This window comes from Antennarius striatus, chromosome 3 (assembly GCF_040054535.1).
Source record: "Antennarius striatus isolate MH-2024 chromosome 3, ASM4005453v1, whole genome shotgun sequence".
Classification (NCBI taxonomy): Eukaryota; Metazoa; Chordata; class Actinopteri; order Lophiiformes; family Antennariidae; genus Antennarius; species Antennarius striatus.
The window spans coordinates 16,072,501-16,091,213 of NC_090778.1; the positions used below are offsets into that span (position 1 = coordinate 16,072,501).

General features: G+C 39.9%; 2 protein-coding genes, 1 long non-coding RNA gene and 1 pseudogene across 4 annotated transcripts in view; 2 read left to right on the forward strand and 2 right to left on the reverse strand.

The window, feature by feature from the left end:
• The window catches only part of rassf2b (Ras association domain family member 2b), a 10,901-nt gene extending 9,664 nt beyond the window's left edge, over window positions 1–1,237 (reverse strand). The window contains exon 1 of the mRNA XM_068311283.1: window positions 917–1,237. The gene's annotated coding sequence lies outside the window, so the exon portion shown is untranslated. The remainder of the gene's footprint in view (window positions 1–916) is intronic.
• Window positions 1,238–2,583: 1,346 nt separating this feature from the next.
• Window positions 2,584–12,975, forward strand: LOC137592394 (uncharacterized). Its single transcript, XR_011035015.1, has 2 exons — window positions 2,584–2,763; window positions 12,307–12,975. It is a non-coding gene; the product is annotated as an uncharacterized lncRNA (long non-coding RNA).
• slc23a2 (solute carrier family 23 member 2) overlaps window positions 2,933–18,713 on the reverse strand; it is a 35,970-nt gene continuing 20,189 nt past the window's right edge. For both annotated transcript variants that reach the window (XM_068310539.1, XM_068310538.1), the window contains 9 exons: window positions 17,900–17,964; window positions 17,296–17,477; window positions 17,000–17,120; window positions 16,430–16,586; window positions 16,146–16,293; window positions 14,538–14,643; window positions 13,597–13,864; window positions 13,340–13,435; window positions 2,933–9,500 (listed from right to left, as the gene is read on the reverse strand). In XM_068310539.1, the coding sequence (XP_068166640.1) occupies window positions 9,226–9,500; window positions 13,340–13,435; window positions 13,597–13,864; window positions 14,538–14,643; window positions 16,146–16,293; window positions 16,430–16,586; window positions 17,000–17,120; window positions 17,296–17,477; window positions 17,900–17,964 (1,418 nt within the window). In that variant the 3' untranslated portion in view covers window positions 2,933–9,225. The remainder of the gene's footprint in view (window positions 9,501–13,339; window positions 13,436–13,596; window positions 13,865–14,537; window positions 14,644–16,145; window positions 16,294–16,429; window positions 16,587–16,999; window positions 17,121–17,295; window positions 17,478–17,899; window positions 17,965–18,713) is intronic.
• Window positions 9,382–12,975, forward strand: LOC137592393 (uncharacterized; annotated as a pseudogene).

An 18,713-nucleotide genomic window follows, 5' to 3' on the forward strand; every position in this document is an offset into this window, starting at 1 on the left:
TGTTACCACTGGATCTCTACTGTTTAACTTAGCAGCTGAAATGGATGACGAATGGGTCAAAACCTCCTCTGCTCAAATTGTAAACTCACACTAACCTTACATCCAGCCTCTCTGCCTCACTACTGTCACCATCGTCATAGCAACACCAAAAACATCAGAGCTACAGAAACAAGCCTGAAACACTGAGCCAAAAATAGTGCACAAATGTGTGATTGTCTCTCTTGCTCATTGTTATGCATGCTCTGGTTGTCAAAGATGATGTTAAGTCTAATTTAAATCAAGTCCTGACCTCCAGATTTTTAATCAAGGATATCTTCTGATGGTAAATTATTATTTGTGGGATTGCTTTAGTCAAATCTATGCCGTATGTGAGAGCACCTAAAACCCTGATTTTCAAAACCTACTTCTTAAATTTGCAATCATGTGTTGGCAAATTTCATTCCATAATAATGAATCGTGTCTATTTTTAATGTAGATGTAAATTCTTTCTTTCTAAAGATGCACCAATCAGCCATAGTTTTGATAACCAATGACATCAATCAATACCAATGATGATTTTTTTCTACTGGGTGGAATATGAGACAGCAAGTGAACATTTGATCCTTGAAGTTGAAGCAACATTTATTATTATTACTATTATTATTAAATTTTATGATACTGACAACACAATCTCAGTCATCTCTGCCCATCGTTTAGTTTGACTTCTCTCACGCCACCGTGACTGTTTGTCTCCTATGGCTGACATTTAAAAATCACGTCACGAATCAAGTTATGAGACAAATTAATGTTTCTGCGTCAGAAACAGCTCAAACGTGACGCTACAAAGATCCTCCCAGAAGCCACGCAGCGACCTCCCCACGGAGCTCCACCGACGTCCGCCTCCGGTTCCTCCCTACCGTTTGAGGTGAATCCTTACCGGGACACGGGCGGCAGGTTCTCCTGGTTCTCCTCCTCCACCTCCGGCCGCTGTGGAGGCTCAAACTCCGGCGTTAACGGTGAACTCCTCCGCCAGCGAGCTCCACCGTCGACGGGAACAATCAGTGGCGCGTGAAGGCGCTGTCAATGGGAGGAGGAGGAGGAGCGCGCGAGCCATCTGTTGTGGCGGAGCTCGCGACATAGCGGTGTCGGCGGTCGCGACCGGGAGCCAATCAGAGAGCGGCTCACACACCCCTTTGTTCGAGCCGAGTCCTGAGATGAATGAAGACACGAGACAATGGAGACTGGCGAAAGGCCCACCAGCAGGCCGGGGAGGGTCGCATCTGGTCCGGCCGGGCCTGAAAGAAGCGTCGGCTGACCTTTGAACGTCTGAAAGAAATAAAAAGAATTTTATTAATTACCTTTTAAAGCTTGTTTTAAAGGTAACGGCAACACAAAATGAGGCTTGCAGCAACAACAACAAAACAAGAACCAATGCAGTTACAAACTGCAACATCCCGCGACAGCCCTGAATTAAAAAATTTACCCTGACCTACTTGCACAGGTCAAAGATCAAAGCTAGTGCTCTGACCTACTGTCGTTGATTAAAGCACTAGCTTTGATCTATGGTCTTACTCACACTGGCCTTGTCCCTCGTCTTTCTTTCTTATCCAGTTCCTAAGAGTACAAAAGTTAAAATTTGACCTTGACCTAGTTTTCTCAAGGTCAACATCTCATTTTCATCCCCTTTGCTGCCCGAGTAATGTGCTTTTTATTTCATCTTTCCATCTGCAGCGGTTGTGAAGATATTTGGTGGACTAACAGACGGACAGACGGACGGACGGATGAACACACAAACGCTGACAATTACAATACATCACCGCTTTGAAGCAGGATTTAAAAAAAACACCACCAGTGTAAAAGCAACAAAAACAGACATGCATACATAATTTGACACGATCAGAAATTAGAGTGCAGTATTTTCCACATTATAAGGTGCACCTAAAAGGTTTGTTTTCTCAAAAACCGACAGTGCACCTTATAATCCAGCGCGCCTTATACTATATATGAATTAAAGTTTTGAAATAGGCCATTCACTGAAGGTGCGCCTTAATAGTGCGCAAAATGCTTCACAGTGTACTCCATCTTTCCTCAGTTTGTCAGAGCAGAGTGATGTGTAGAACGGGGTGAGGGTTCCACACAGAGGAATGGAGCAGGGCTCATTACATCTCACACGTTGTAGTGGGAGTCCTCACAGTGAATGGGTGAGAAGAGGTGCTGGGGGTATGAGAAGGGCAAAAAAGATAGATAAAACTATAACACAACGATCATGGGTATGTTCAGATGTCTGAATAATGATAAGTAATTAATCACAGAAACATTTCAGGCACATTTGCAAAATCAATGTTTTTTGTTGCTTGGGTTAGTGTAGAGGGAACTATGGGTAGGACTGGTTGACGGGGTTGACACGGTATTGGACTGTGTCAACTTTGTGGACTGGTCCTGCTATCTCTTCCTTCCAGCCTGCCACCACCTCCCAGCCTGCGATCTCCACCATAGCTGCTGTTGTCATGCCTCATCACATCCTGACGAGTTTGGGATAAGTAAAAACTAGCTCCACTTGTCTTGTCATATTGTCTGTGTGCTCTATTTTTTCAGGCTGTGGATGATTCAGGAGAGCATTGGGGCCATGAGAAAACAAACTGCTTTGGCACTCAGGGACCAGCAGGTCAGGAATATTCCCTGTAGAGCAGCTCCTGTAGATTTGTGAGGCTTCATCCCTTTAGTGGACCGCCTCAGTCTTCAACATGTCATTGGCATGATTCCAGTCATGTTGCCCCAGTCGTGGTATGTCAACCCTCCATCACTGTGTCTTTACATAGGATTGGGTTAGTTTCAGTTGGATGAATTGCCATTGTGGATAATCTCTGTAATACTGTTTTTCTGACTCATTATATCCACCAAAAGGGCTGGATATGATGTGTGTGTTTGTGTGTGTGTGTGTGTGTGCGTATTTCTGTGTGGCCATGGGTGCTCCAGCTTCCACCCACCTGCAGAAACATACAATTTAGCTGAATTTGTTGGACTGGCTTCCAGGCCACCCTGCTAGCCTTCTGTTGATTTCTACCCAGAACTTTTATTCAGGTTGAGATGGACAGTCAATAATCAGACAAACATCATAGAAAGTTTTATTAATCAATTATAAGACGGGCAAGTTTGGTGAATAACTGACACTGAGGTTCTTCATATGTCTTTATAGCATGTCCGAGCAAAGATCATTCCGATGTGTATACCCGTCTATATTTTCATTGTGCTCCTCATTTAGAGGGCTTGACTTGCCTGATCCTTTACCTGGCAGGTATCAGTTAGGATGTGTCTATATGTGATCATGTGCTGTGTGGCCTATTTTATAATTTAACATGATCAGTACGACTGCAATCAAAATAAAACTAAACATTACGCGAAGCCTTTGTTGTGTAAGCATGTGGAAATTTCCATCTATTATGTAGATATCCTATAAATTGGACACACCAAATAACCTGTGACAACCTTGCATTTGGATAAGAGGTTGAAAATGAGGTGATTACGGTCCTCTAGTTTTCAAGATGAGGATGGAATCCCACAAACAGAAGAACAAACAGTACCACCTTTAATGAAAGACTACAGCCAGCTGAAAAGGCCAATTCCCAAACAACTGTTTGACACAATGCTTCTGAAAAACATTTATATTTCTCATCTAAAGATTAAATTAAATTAGAAGCATCTCCAGTTTTGCATCTAAACAGATAGTAAACAGAAGGTTGGTTTTCCTGGAAACAAACCACACCTGTCACAGCTGTCATTTCAGGTATGTTATCACAGGCATGGCTATAATCACTAAGGTGCTATTAAATTGTGACAGGCTTTGACAGCTGTGGTGGAAGAAACTGACGATAGACATGAGATTTTATCAAGGTTGATAACTTGTCAGATGGTGAAATCCGATCAGTCACATATTTCTGTTTAATTATCACAATAATGGAAAGAGACCAAGAACCACAAAAGACTGTATTCATTCTGTAACATCTTATTAAATAGATTTAGGAACAAATAACATTTCATTGCTACAGTTAGTTGACACAATTTCTCTTCCAGAAGGTTTAGCAAATTACATTAAATAGCTCATTCTTTCAATTATATTTATAAGGTCTTAATATGGACAGAAAGCAAAGATAGATTAAAAAAGGCAATACGAAGTTTTGAATGAAAAAAAAAAAGATTTCACTGCAACCACAGATTTAAAATAGGATCAAAATGTATTTACTCTTTAAATTAAAAAGTATAAAAGTTGCGCTTTCCAGCATGATCCAAGGTTAAAAGTTATGATTAGTTCCTTACAAACATCTGCTTGCAAAAACATAAAATGTAAAAAAAACAAAACCAAGAAGATTGAAAAAGATAAAACACAGAATACACAGAAGTATATTCTTGAGGTAACACCCCTTTCAAAATAAGTGAAAGGGATTGACTTCTACATAACACACTTTACGGCCACCGTCTTCTGAGCCTGTTGTCGGGTAAAATGGCCATCGTGGAAGAGGCTCTAGGTTAATGCATCACTGTAACATCATTAAACCTAGAGCAATTTAACTGATATTATTGTAACAGGTGAAAACACAAATATGTGTGCAGGGTTCTAAAATATGAGACTAATTATGGTTACAGAAATTGAACTTTCACCTTGCTATTAGGTGACTCGATAGGTTCAGTTAGGTGCAAATGAAACAGGCTCTTAGTAAGGTGACCAGCTGGTGTCCTCTTCTGCATCCAGTAACATCAACTGTAAAATGTATGAGGAAAAAACAGGTACATACAAATGACTACCCCAAATTATTTTAAATGCAGCACTGGGTATGGGGGGGGGATGGAAGGAGTAAGTGCTGGTTGCATGAATGAAATAAGGTTGCGTGTTGAGCATGAGATTACTATGTGTGCATGCTATGTGCTAAAATGTGCCAAGTGCCAAAAGTTGCCAAACCGCAACTCACTTATTTCAGCTCTGAGACAGAGGCATTGGATTCTCTTGACTTCTACGTGATCATCTCTAGTCCCGGAGCAAATTCACAAAACATGGGCAAAAACATCACCTGGTGCAATCATAGCGCTGCTAGTTCTACAGTCCATCCCACAATTATCGCTCTTATCTACAACTCTCCAGCTCCCAGACTGACATGTAGATGATGATGTTGAGGCTTATGATTTATGCAAACCTGTGTGAATTTAGCACTCATTTTTCTGTTATGTGAGAATGATTATATATTTACAGACCATTTTTAGAGACTGTGCTCATGTTTCATCAGAGTAAGAACCTTCAGCCTGTGTGACCTAGCGATGCTTTTTTCCTCTTCTTACTTAATGGCATTCTCCCTCAAGAAAAGTGCTTCAGACCTGTCCCTGTTGTAGTTCGACTGACACGCATACAGTAGTACCTTGAAATACGAGTGACTCCACACTCATCTTTTTGAGATACAAGCCGCATCTCGTTCTTTCCCACGTATTGTCCATGAAGACATGTGTGCTTGTGACTTGTATTTTGTTTCAAACTTAATCATCCATCCATTTCCTTCCAGTTTTTCATACCTTGGGGGGTTTGGTGCTTTTTACAAGGTGGAATGGATTAAATTTTAAATGAGGAAAATACGTTTGAATTATGAGTAGATTGACTTATGAGCTCAGTCACGGAGTAAAATAAACTTGTATCTCATGGTACTATTGCATAGCTACAACTTAGATATGCCAAAAAACTGCTATATAGAATCAACATCAACAAGACATTTTGCACTGATAGAAATGTTTCTATGGACCCGACCATAATGTATTATCATTTGTTGTCAATGACAAAAATCATTAGCAACATTCATTCATCATTCATAGCCACTTCTTCCACTTTCGTGGGTCACAGTGGTTGCTGGAGCCTTATCCCAGCAGACTTATGGGCGAGAAGCAGGGGGCGCTCTGGAAGCGTCGCCAGTGCACAGATGTAAGATAAGCTAAAATTTAAATGAAGTATATGTGTGTTTCTAAAGTGTCATAATCTACCTTAGAAGTGCTGCACCCGAATGTACTGACAAGCACATCCTGTTCCGGTTAATCACCTACTGCAGACAGCTACAACCTTGATGACGATTAGAACGTTCCAACATAGATAACCACAAGTTAACTCCCGACATGTAGAAAAACATCTTATTGTTCTTGACCTTGTGTGTGATCTAAACTGTTACGGCGCCTGCGCGCGTCTCCATCTAACCCTGCTCTATCCATTTTTTAATAAAAGAAAGCAGCCGGGTGGGCCAGAGTCAGAGTCTACTTCGAATTGCACTAAGTCAAGTGCGTCTCTTCTGTGTCTCTCCCTGCTGCAGCTGGTAAAACTTTAAAACCTCTCTGGGTGCCTTTGTCTGATGACCCTGGCCTTTGTCTGATGACCCTGGTCTAGCTTAGAACAGTTTTTGAGAGAGTGTTCGAGATTTAGACCCAACAACAGATTATGAGCAACAGCTTGCTGAAATTTCTACTCACTCAGATCTTGGTGCAAAACGGTTTCAGTCAGTATAGTAATCAATTATTAATAATGAATTAAGTTAGCTAAAATACATACAGAAACATAAAGCAAAGCGACAGTCATCTGTAAAACATTGGTTCTCAACCATGCTTTCATCTTGGGAAACATCCTGGTTTTATCATACTGGACTGACATACATATCAGTCTTTAAAAATGTGACTGTAGAGGCAACCCACTGCTGATTAACAGGAAGAAAAAAGACTTTTCTACTGATGTTTGTGTTAAACACATGTAGCTAGTAAACAGAGAGTGCTGAAATTACAAGTTACTGTTTCAGGTTAGTGAGAATTCCTCACTTTGATTATGATGTTCTTGGCACAGTTACATACTGTATACAAACAGTACTTTTAGAAAAAAGGTACTCAGTCTACAATCTTGCTCAGATATCCACTTCAACATATATGTGTTTTTCTCGTATTTTACAAACGCACTATAAATGGAATGCAATTGAGGCAGCTTATCTCCTACTACTCCTACATCACCTTAAAAAAGCTGCTGTTCCTGACAATTTTATGATAATTACAAACTAAAACTGAGACTGACAGTGGAGGAGCAGCAACCAACCATAAACTGAAGACCCGTCTTAGTATATTAAAAACTACTTACACAGAGTGCAAGGGAAACCTGCTTTAAGCAGTCATTAAACAAAGTTCCTTCTAATAAATAAATAAATACCTTTAATAAGAGCAATAAAAGGTCTGAGATTTTGAACTAATTTGGGATTTTCTTTAAAGCAAAACCGTTTTAACGTTCTGACTTAAAACAAATGTTTTGGTATAGGGAAACAAAAAAGAAGAAATATAATAATTAATAATATTCATTCATCGTCAAATTCCTGCTTCATTCGCTTTCGTGGGTTGCAGGGTGCTGGAGCCTACAGCTGCTTGGGGCGTGAGGTAGGGTACACTCTGGGTGTGACGCCAGTGTACCGCAGAGCCACACATAAACAGACAACCACACACACACGCACTCATACTAACGGGCAATTTGGTATCACCAATTTAACCTGAAGTGCATGTTTTTGTGGAGGTGGGAGAAAACAGGAGAACCCGGAGAGAACCCACGCAGACACGGGGAGAACACGCAAACTCCACACAGAGCGAGACTTGAACCCAGAACCGCCTTGCTGTGCGGTGACAGTGCTACCCACTGCACCACCAAAATTAATATTGTACACAATCAAAACACAGTTGAAAATATACGGGAAAGTCATCAATATCATTAAATACCTGAAAATTGGTACTAAAATAAGCAACTGTTGTAGTCAGCCATTGCCCCCCCCCCCAAAAAAAAATAAACAAAAAGGATGTTTTCTAGCATAATAATGCTATGACTAATCAAGCAGGTTTGGATGACAATACGAGAGTATTATTTCATGCTGCAGCCTCTTGTAACCCCACAAAAATACAGCTTACTTTTGAAAGCAGAATATAACATACACCTTAAAACTGACAAAGATCCATACAGAACATCAGAAATCTCTGCCGCCTTGGGAAAAAAATAAATTCAAAGATTTATCATGTTGTCTATTCTTTGTAAGCCTCATATTTATGTTTGTTTATGTAGGTTCTTAAATTCTTTGTAAAGACCTGTATGTTTGTGTTCCTGAACTCCATTGATGCAACTTTTACAAGAGCACTGTGGTCATCTTGGCAGCAGAGGCAGAAAGAAAGCTTGTTTTGATGTACTTGTGTGTGAGATAAAGAAACAGGTAAAATAAACAAAAGAATAAAAATTTTGTGCAAAGACACATTTTGTTTCAGCATAATTCAAAACCACTGAAGTTTCCCTTTAGTGGTTCCCTTTAGAGAAAAGGAGATGCCCGAGAAAAGCAACTGGTAACAGAATAATGCACAATACTGAAAGAGTAAGATGTGCATTGGTATGTTGGGAATATTAACACTTCACTACCTTGCAGAAGAAGGACGTGATATCGATTGAGGTTTGCAGGAGATGAGCTGATGTGACGCGTTGCTAAACAGATCTGTGAAGACTTACACTGAACAACTGGAGGGATGACAACTGAAATGACATTCTGGTTTGAACTCAGGAGGCAGATAGTGCAAAACTAAATTTCACAATCACTTTGCATGGCTAAGGGCACCTGACATACCACTTCCATCAGCATGCATGACTCTGACATGCATGTTAGTAATCAATCTAGTTTTGGCAACGTCAATGGCATGTGAGCATATGAGTGTATCTAATATGTTTGCATAATGACTCTGAATTCATAGAATTTTTGCATAATCTTCAATTTAGATGATCAACTACATTCTACTTTGATAGTAGAACATGTATTTCAATAGGATATAGGCAGTAGAACTTCGCAGTGATTACAGGCCAGTGAATCATCAGACATTCAGCCTTGATTGATGACTATCCGTCTCCTGAATTAAAGTGCAAATGAATCCATGCAGAGGCATTGTCAATTGCTGCCTGCCTTATACACAGCACACACATAAAGCAACCCCTGCATGTTGACATCTTTTATAATATGCTGTTATGTGGCATAGAATGTTAAAAGTAGGATAATGGGAAGTGGGAAAAGAAACAAACTGAAGAAAACACATTGACGGTTAGTGTATCACATTTTTTCTTCCAATCTATCCCAAATCCTGCCACTTGTCTGTCCTCCACTGTTGGTTTACTATACCTTGCTCCCTAAATTCAACTATATTTAAGATTTTTTTAAGCACCAAAATCATTGGCTATACTCGACTCTCTTCTGGCGCCGCGGCTCCATCCCCTCCCATTACACTCTGGTCTGTATCCCCGTGTTCCATTCTGCTCCTGTATATGTCTTGTAGCCTTCCACAGTGGTAGCCAGTGAAGGTGGGGCTGATGGGGATGTACTTAAAGATGGAGTGTCTACGGATGAAGTCCATTCCAAATGGCAGGTCATAAGATCTCATCCCTTCCAGTTCCGAGGCACTCAGACCAGTGCCACGTTTCAGCTTCTTGATGCCTCGTTCTTCAGGGGTACCTGAGGGCACATACAGATATTTAATCATGAGATTCTTAAACAAATAAAAGCATGAACGAGCAGATCTGTGACTAAGAACATGTACTGATGAAGTAAGTACATGTTGTTAGTACATTTTGTTGAGACCGGGATGCAGAGTCGCAGTCTTAAACAGGTCTCTGCACTCCTAGAACGGTCACACACTGTACCTTCACCCACTGTAATGTTACCCACTGTAATGTTACCCACTACACTTTCACCTACTGTATTGTCACCAACTGTACACACCATTGAGACTGTGTCTGTCCCTCAAACTCAAGTCATTTCAAGTCCAGAGGAAAGCAACTGGACATCCAAATTTAATAAAAATCAAAACCAGGACTTCAACAGCTCCGGTGTACAAAACAATAAAATGTGGTCTCCTTAGATCTCTGTCTTCAATGACATTATATCAGATTATCATTATAGATTTATTCTGTTTAACAGAAACCTGGCTAAGTGAGGATGAGTATTTTTCCCTAAATGAAGCTACTCCACCTAGTCACCTAAATTATCAGATCCCACGAGTCTCAGGCAGAGGTGGAGGAGTTGCATCTATTTTTAATTCCTCGCTAAAATTGAGCCCTGAACCAAAAATGATCTTCAATTCATTTGAAAGGTTTAGTCTGACCTTATTAAACCCAATCCAGAAACTACTTCAGCTTCTATTATTTGTCATCATTTATCGTCCTCCTGGTACATACAGCTACTTTCTATCCGAATTTGCTGATTTCTTAACTAGTTTAATTCTTAAAACTGATAAGGTCATTATTGTTGGTGATTTCAATATTAACGTGGATGACAGTAATGACAGTAATGCCTCAGTAGGGCATTTATGTCATTACTAGACTCCATAGGCACATAGTCAGTGTGTACAGGAATCTACTCACCAGTTCAAGCATACTCTGGACTTAGTCCTGATTTATGGGATTAAAATTGAAGAGTTAGTCATCTTTCCGCATAATCCTACCCTTTCTGACCACTGCCTGAAAACTTTCGACATTCGGTTATTCTGTAATTCCCTTCCTGCAAAAATCAATCAAAGAAGCCTTACCTCTACTTAACAACCACTTCCTTAATATAATTAACCTGTCATTATCAACTGGATGTGTACCACGGTCCTTTAAAGTAGCTGTAATCAAGCCACTTCACAAAAAACCTAACCTGGACACTGCTGTTCTAAATAATTATCGACCCATCTCAAATGTCCCGTTTTTATCTAAGATCTTGGAGAAAATAGTCGCTAATCAGTTATGTGATTTCCTTAAATCCAACAGTTTATTCGAGAATTTCCAGTCAGGGTTTAGGGAACATCATAGTACAAAAACAGCACTTGTCAAGGTTAGCAATGACTTTCTAACCGCTTCAGACAGAGGACTTGTTTCTATACTGGTTGTCTTGGACCTTAGTGCGGCGTTTGACACAATTGACCACAATATTCTTCTGGCATGACTGGACAAAACAATTGGTATTAAGGGATCAGCACTGATGTGGTTTAAGTCCTATTTAACTGACCATTCCCAGTTTGTTAATGTTAATAACGACTCCTCCCAGTCAACTACAGTTAGCTATGGAGTTGCTCAAGGCTCGGTTCTTGGTCCAATACTGTTTATCTTATACATGCTTCCTCTGGGAAATTTGGTAAGGAAACACTCCATCAACTTCCATTGTTATGTTGATGATACGCAATTATATCTCTCGATTAAACCTGATGAAGTCAATCAGCTGTGCAAATTACAGGCGTGTATGAAAGAGATTAAAGATTGGATGACCAATAACTTTTTGCATCTCAATTCGGATAAAACTGAGGTCATTGTGCTCGGCCCAAAAACTGTTAGGGATGTAGTGCCAAGTGATGTAATAGCCTTGGATGGCATCACGTTTGAGGCCAAAACCACTGCGAGCAACCTAGATGTCATCTTTGATCAGGATCTCTCGATTAACACACACATTAAGCAGGTTTCTAGAACGGCCTTCTTCCATCTCCGAAACATTGCCAAAATCAGGCATATTTTAAAACGGAATGATGCAGAGAAATTAATCCATGCTTTCATCACTTCCAGACTAAATTACTGTAACACACTTTTTTCAGGCTGCCCCAAAAAGTCACTGAAGACTCTTCAATTAATTCAGAATGCTGCCGCCCGTGTTCTGACCAGGACCAGTGCCAGAGACCATATTTCTCCTGTGTTGGCTTCTCTTCCTGTGACAGCTAGGATAGATTTTAAAATACTCCTCCTCACTTACAAAGCCCTTCATGGCCAGGCACCAACCACCAATCTGAAGGAACTTTTAGTTCCATATAATCCATCTAGAGCATTACACTCTCAACATACTGGCCTATGGGTGGTTCCTAGAACTCTCAAAAGTAGGATGGGGGCTAGAATCTTTTTCTATCAAGACCCTCTATTGTGGAACCACCTCCCTATCTCAGTTTGGGAGGCAGACACCCTCTCACTATTTAAGACTAGACTTAAAACTTTTTTTTTTCACAAATTTTACTATTAAGGCCACTTGGGCTACTACGTTTTTGTTTTGTTTTTTCTTATAGACCTACACTGCTGGAGACTCAACATCCAGACTCACTGAGTTCCTCTCTCCTCCTCCTTCTCTCCAACCATCTCTGTTTCTCCTCCTCCTCTCCGATTTCACTCTCCAAGTCTCCAATCACACCCTACTAACTCAACTTCTTCCCTGGAGTCTCTGTGCTCTATGTCCTCACAGGTTTTTCTCAGGTTCACCCCTCATCCACCCATCCGCTATTGACCTGCTCTTCTCATCTCACCAGTACCACCCCTAATCTAATCATCGGCTGGGGACCGGCTACCTTTTTTTTCCTCCGTGCCACCATACTGATGCACCCCTCATCCACTGTGGACCATCTGCTGTGGACCTGCACCTCCCATCCACCAGTATCACCCCTCACCTAACCATCGGCTGGGGTCCTGCTGCCTCGCTTCCTTCGTGTCATCATACTGTTCCACCCCTCATCCGCCCATCCGCTGTGGACCTTTCTCTGTGGACCTGCACCTCCAAGCCCACCAGTACCACCCCTCATCTATCCATCAGCTGGGGTCCTGCTTCCTTTCTTCCTCCGTGCCGCCATACAGTCATCCACGAAGCTGTAATTGTGCCTTGACTTTAGCAATGGGAAACATAACCTTAACCATATTGACACTGACTCTATCTGGTCTAATTGCCACTGTCTCTCTTTCTCTTTCCCTGTTCTTATCTTCCTTTGATTTCATTTCCACCCAACCGGTCAAGGCGGACGGCCGCCCAAAAGAGTCTGGGTCCTGCCCGGACTTTCTTCCTCATCGAGGGAGTTTTTCCCCGCCACTGTCGCTTATGCTTGCTCTGGAGAGTTCAGTTGGGTTTCTCTGTCTGTTAAAGTACTTTGAAATGTCTGTTGCTATGATTAAGCGCTATATAAATAAAACTTGATTGATTGATTGAAGTTAATCTTTTATTCATCTTACAAGCCTTTTGAAGATGAAGAACTACTGAAGACTTACACTAAAGTCATGGATGATTCAAATAGAAATCCATTTCATAATATCATTTGCCATTAAACTCAGATATCCATCTCCCAGCCACGTATTCTGGCGCCCCACACAAGTCTTAACAATAAGCCAGATACTGAACTTCTTCCAGCATATTTTACTTTCAAAATGTACCTATACCGTTGTCACAGTCATGTCTATGTTTTTTTTCCTTTGGTATGAAAACTGAAATTATTTCACCATCAATATCAAAAAATATATACACTCAAATCCCTATTTAGACGTGCAAATTTCAATAATATTGGACTAACACCTTACCAGGGATAGTATTGTCCAAAATGAAGGCGACAGAGCCTCCAACAAACATGGCAGTGGTGAGGAGCACGTTCAACACTTGATCAATCTCAACTATACCTGAAAAATATAAAAACACAGGGGCTGTTTGTATTGGTGCTCAGAAAAATTTAACTAATTTGTTTTTCCTTTATTAATGGTCAGGATAAAAAAATCCAGCATTTTCTGAGGTAAATTTGGACAATAGCACTGCTGTGCAGGTATCTCTCCCTTCAACTCACCTGTAACCAGTGGGTTCTGTTTGAGGTAGCTCGGCAGCATGAGACCGAAGAATATGGAGAAACCCAGAACAAAGAGGTTCCTAGAGGAATTTAGATCCACAAACTGCAGGTTGGACAGTCCAACTGCTGTGATCATACCGAACAGCGTGCAGAACAGAGCTCCAAGGACAGGGTCGGGCAGGGATGCAAATAGGGCACTGAATTTACCCACAAGCCCCAGTAGCAGCATCATGGCAGCTCCATACTGTATTACACGTCTGCTGCCAACCTGTTGACCAATCAGAGATAAGGAATAATAATGCTGGAGGTGACACAACTAGGCAGTAAGAAGAAAAATAAAGTCCACTGCAGTGCTGACTAACCCCTGACTGGACTATATAGTACTGCATAACGGTGGTAACATCATGTAAAGTGAAACACAAAATGTGTGTTAAACATACAAAAGCATGGCATTTTACATTTTGAACTTAACCTTTTGCTTACAAAACTAACTGTAGATGAGTTTGGTGAAACTATAATTAAATGAATGTTTAATCATCCAATAAATGTATCCACTGTTTGTTTGACTTTTTAAATCGTATAAAAACAGTGGTAAACAACTCAGTTAAAATTAATAAATTATCCAGCTATTTGTTAAGCGATAGAAAATTAATTGACCAATAAATGAAATGAGTTTCAGTCATAGTCTATTTTCACACTAAACCAATGGAACATTCAACATCCATCTGTTGGCAGGAAACCAAGAAGCTAATATGTTTATAGAAGGGAAATCATAAACAGCAGATAACATACAGTACGATAGTAGTGTAATTTTTCCTCTATAATTATATACTTACATAATTTATATTATATAATTAGACATAAATGTAGAGAAGGTAACATGTAACATATTGTCCAAAATAAAGAGAGATAAAAAGGAAATTACTCCAAGTGAGGGCTACCTTTGTGATTCCTAAAACGCCTATGTTTGGACTGGAGGAGGTGGAGCCGTTTCCTGTCCCAAATAGACCATCCAAAACACAGGAAATACCTTCTACAAATATCCCCCTGTAGAGATAAAGAACAGATTCATCAGTCATGCTCCAGACAACAAAATTTCAAAAATGAAGAGTAAGCAGAGACATGTGGTTTAACAGGCTAATCTTGATTAAAAAAATTTAAAAAATTAATTACAGGATTTGCAATTAATTAATCGCATTTTAATCTCAGACCTGTTAAAGGCCCCCAAATAAAGAATTTGAATTCTAGGACTTTACAAAATTGTAGTGCATAACTAATCAACAGAATGCACCAAGAAGAGAAGATGTGAAATCCACATTTTTATTGGTTAAGTGTGCTTTACAAATGAAATTCAAAAGGAAAAAGGCCAAGCACATCAGCAAACCAATTACGCAAGGTGCATTTCTCAAAAATGCAAGACAAATACAGTTAAATAAGATAAATAAAATTCAGAAATAAAATAAGGCTGAGTCTCAAATAGGCACATAAGCAGACTCTCAAAATGAATACTAAAGCTGACTCAATACTAAAGCTCATCTCAAACATGCCTCTAAATAAGGAAACATCAAGAGCAAGATGCCAACAGGCTTTTCCTTTAAAAGGGTAAGCTAACGTTCAACTCTGTGTCCTTGATTTGTTTTGCATGTAAATGATAAGTTAGGCTGGAGCTGCTTCGGTGATATGAAAATTCTCTTTTACAAAAGGTACAAATATTAATAATGGATTAGATTTATATAGCGCTTTCTCAAAGACGCTTTACATCGGATCCATTATTCATTCACTCCTCATTCATACTGGATGATGGTAAACTACGTGTGGAGCCACAGCTGCCCCTGGGCAGACTGACGGAGGAGTCTACAGCGCAGAATCACTGCGTTTTTGTTGATAGTTCTGTCTTTGTTCTTTTCATAAATAAACTTTCCGCCTAAAGGTCCAAGTGGGCTTGCCTCGCTCTCCTGTTTCGCATCCATCTCTTTTGTCAGTCACCCGGCTTCTTACTAGTGGCGCAGGTACGAGTTGATGTTACTACAACCTACGGGTCCTTCATTGGGCAAAATATTAAAATATTTGTGCATTGACTTGCCACTCGCGATTAATTACGTTGATATTTGCAGTGTAATTAATTACTTTAATTAACACGTTAAAGTGACAGCCCTATTATATACATGTATATATATATATATATACACATACATACATACACACACATACAGTATATATATACAATATACACACACACACACACACACACACACACACACACACACACACACACACACACACACACACACACACACACATATATATATATACAGTATCAAGTGACATACTGTATATACAGTATATATGCAGTGTATATATACAGTATATACTGTATATATAATTCATTTTTCCTCATCCACCTCATCAAACTGAATTTCAGTTGATAAAAATTTGCTGTTGACATATAACATTTGTCACTAAACCAGTGTACCTGTTCCGTACATTGTGCTTGGGTTGGTGGGTCCGGTACGTAACTCTAAATCAATGCAGACAAACTCAAGAGTTACCTGTTGATGGCGTGGATAGGAGGTGGGGGAGCACAAGAGAGACGAGCGCAGGCGTAGTAATCTCCTATGGATTCGATGATACTGGCCACCACCGCGCTCATCATGCCGATCACACCAGCAGCTGTTACTGTAGGAAAGCCCCACTGGACTGCAATTAAAGAAAGTTGAAAAGTTCTACAATCAATGCAAAGCTGCTAGTTTAAAATGATAACACTACAAAGATCAGGAATGACAGCAACAATATTTTTTCAACAGTTTTTTCTTCTTCTTTACATTGCACTTACAGGGGTATGGAATCTTAAACCATGGTGCAATTGCAAGGATTCCTTGACGTGCGTCTGTGCGGGCGTAAAATCCGTACTTGTCTTTCTCGGGTGGGAAAACATCAGTCACCGTGAAAATGAAACACAGCATCCATGACACCAAAATGGCCATGATTATCTGAAACGCAAACAAATAAAGTTATTCAGACGCACAAACACACGTTAAAGGCATGTGTTTAGATATTAGATGACAAAAGAGTTCCCATTGTCAAAAAAGATAAAAAATAAAATAAGCACAGGTCAGTTTTCTGAATATGTCATTGGCATGAAATCACCTATTTTATGACATTAGAAATGTCCATATTCCTTCTGTAATTAATAAAACACATCCGCTTAAGAGTAAGAAATGTGATTTAAATGCCAGTCATTACTATTGCCCGAGATGTACATTGTCATTGTGTCCTTAAACTAAATACAATGATTCATGTTACATTATTCACTTTGTAGAAAAAATACTTGCATGTTCTCGGTTTTTATTGTGTTGGCACATTCAAATAAAAATCCAAAATATGTACTACCTTGTGTACTTACCGGAAACATTTTGAAGACTTGCAGCCTGTAGGAGGTCCAGCCTTTCTTGGCTCTGTAGATTGGCAGAGGGAAGTGAACGTTTCTGGCATATTGAGAGAAGAGCAGCACCAGGAAGATAGTCCTGTAGAAATAAACAATACGGTTATGGCTTTGTGCTTTCTGTACTAAATTAAATCTGATGAGGAGCCTCAGGGCTTCAGTTTATCAGGTTACAAACTGAAGGAATTCAAGGACACCTTAAAGACAACTTGTTGACAGAGTAATGTTCATTTCTTTGCGTGACAGTGTGTACTAACAGCATAGCGATGCCCCAGTGTTTGCCGGCTCTCTCCCCTGCAGCCTGGAAGCCAGACAGGCCGATAAGCGCCACAGTAGGGGTGATGGTCAGGGGTCCAATGTACTTCAGCAGGATCCCGGGAAGACCCAGAGCTCCGATACACACCTCCACCAGGGATGACACAATAATAGCTCCTTGGATCTGATAAAAAAAATAAATTGTAGAGACAGAAAATGTAGGTAACATTTTTAGAAAGTTTGGAAAACAAAGCTGTAGTGATTTCCCAAAGCCTATAAGTGCAAATATTTCAACATAAAACGGTGTCAATCAGCAATAACCATGTAAAAGAAAATTGTAAAGGGTTACTGATGAGCAAGGATGAATATTGCATCACTAACAGTTACTCAGATGTTACTTAAATGGTTGAGCTTGCTGTCATGGACTTCATTTAGAGCAGCTTTTGTTTCACTGTGTCTCATTGAATGAATGAATGATTGAATGAATGAATGACTGAATAACTGAATGAAGGTATCTCCTTGGTTCTAATTTTCTTCCTGCTTTTTGTTTTCTCTCGAGCATCTTTTCTACTGAACTTCACTATTATACTTCATCCCTTGCCTCACCTCTCGTATCCTGGGGTGCCAGATGTGCTCTGTGTGGGAGAGCTCTGTGCTGTTCAACACCGGAACTTATGGAAAAAAAGACGGAGAAAAATTAGATCAGCATCAATCCAAAATCTAATTATTAATTTGGGGCACACAGATTTAAAACAACTGATCCTGGGCTTGCACTAGGAGGTAGTATGACTAAGCCACTGTGGCTCAGTGTAAAATAATTGAGTAAGCCACAAAAAGCCACATTCTGTGTCCAAGACAGCGGCTTGTTGCAATAGCAAGTAAAACTTACAAGTAAACATTGACTAATACCAAGAATCAAATTTATTAAAATCAAAGTGTCTAAGTCAAAGTTAGAAAATGTCTTGTAGTCCAAGTAAAACTTACAAGTAAACATTGAGTAATATTTTGTATGACTGCATCTTCACATAGTGAATGCAAGTTTTCAATTGTTGGGGGGTGTAAAACCACACTTGTCATAGGGGAGTGTGGGGGGATACCCCCCTGCATGGGGGATTGGACCCCCCCCCCCCCGGGAAATTTTTTAGAAAATGGGGTTGCTTTCCTGCATTCTGAGGACAAAATCTTCTGTTCAGTTTACCTACAAAAATACACTAAAGTCAACAGTTAAAGCTTAATTATCTGTATTTCCATCCTATTTTATGCAGGTAAAAATGTGATATTCAACAATTGAAAACTTGCATTCACTATGTGAAGACAGTCATACAAAATATTACTCAATGTTTACTTGTAAGTTTTACTTGGACTAGAATACATTTTAACTTTGACAACACCATTGGTATGCCATAGTTTAATTTTTTTA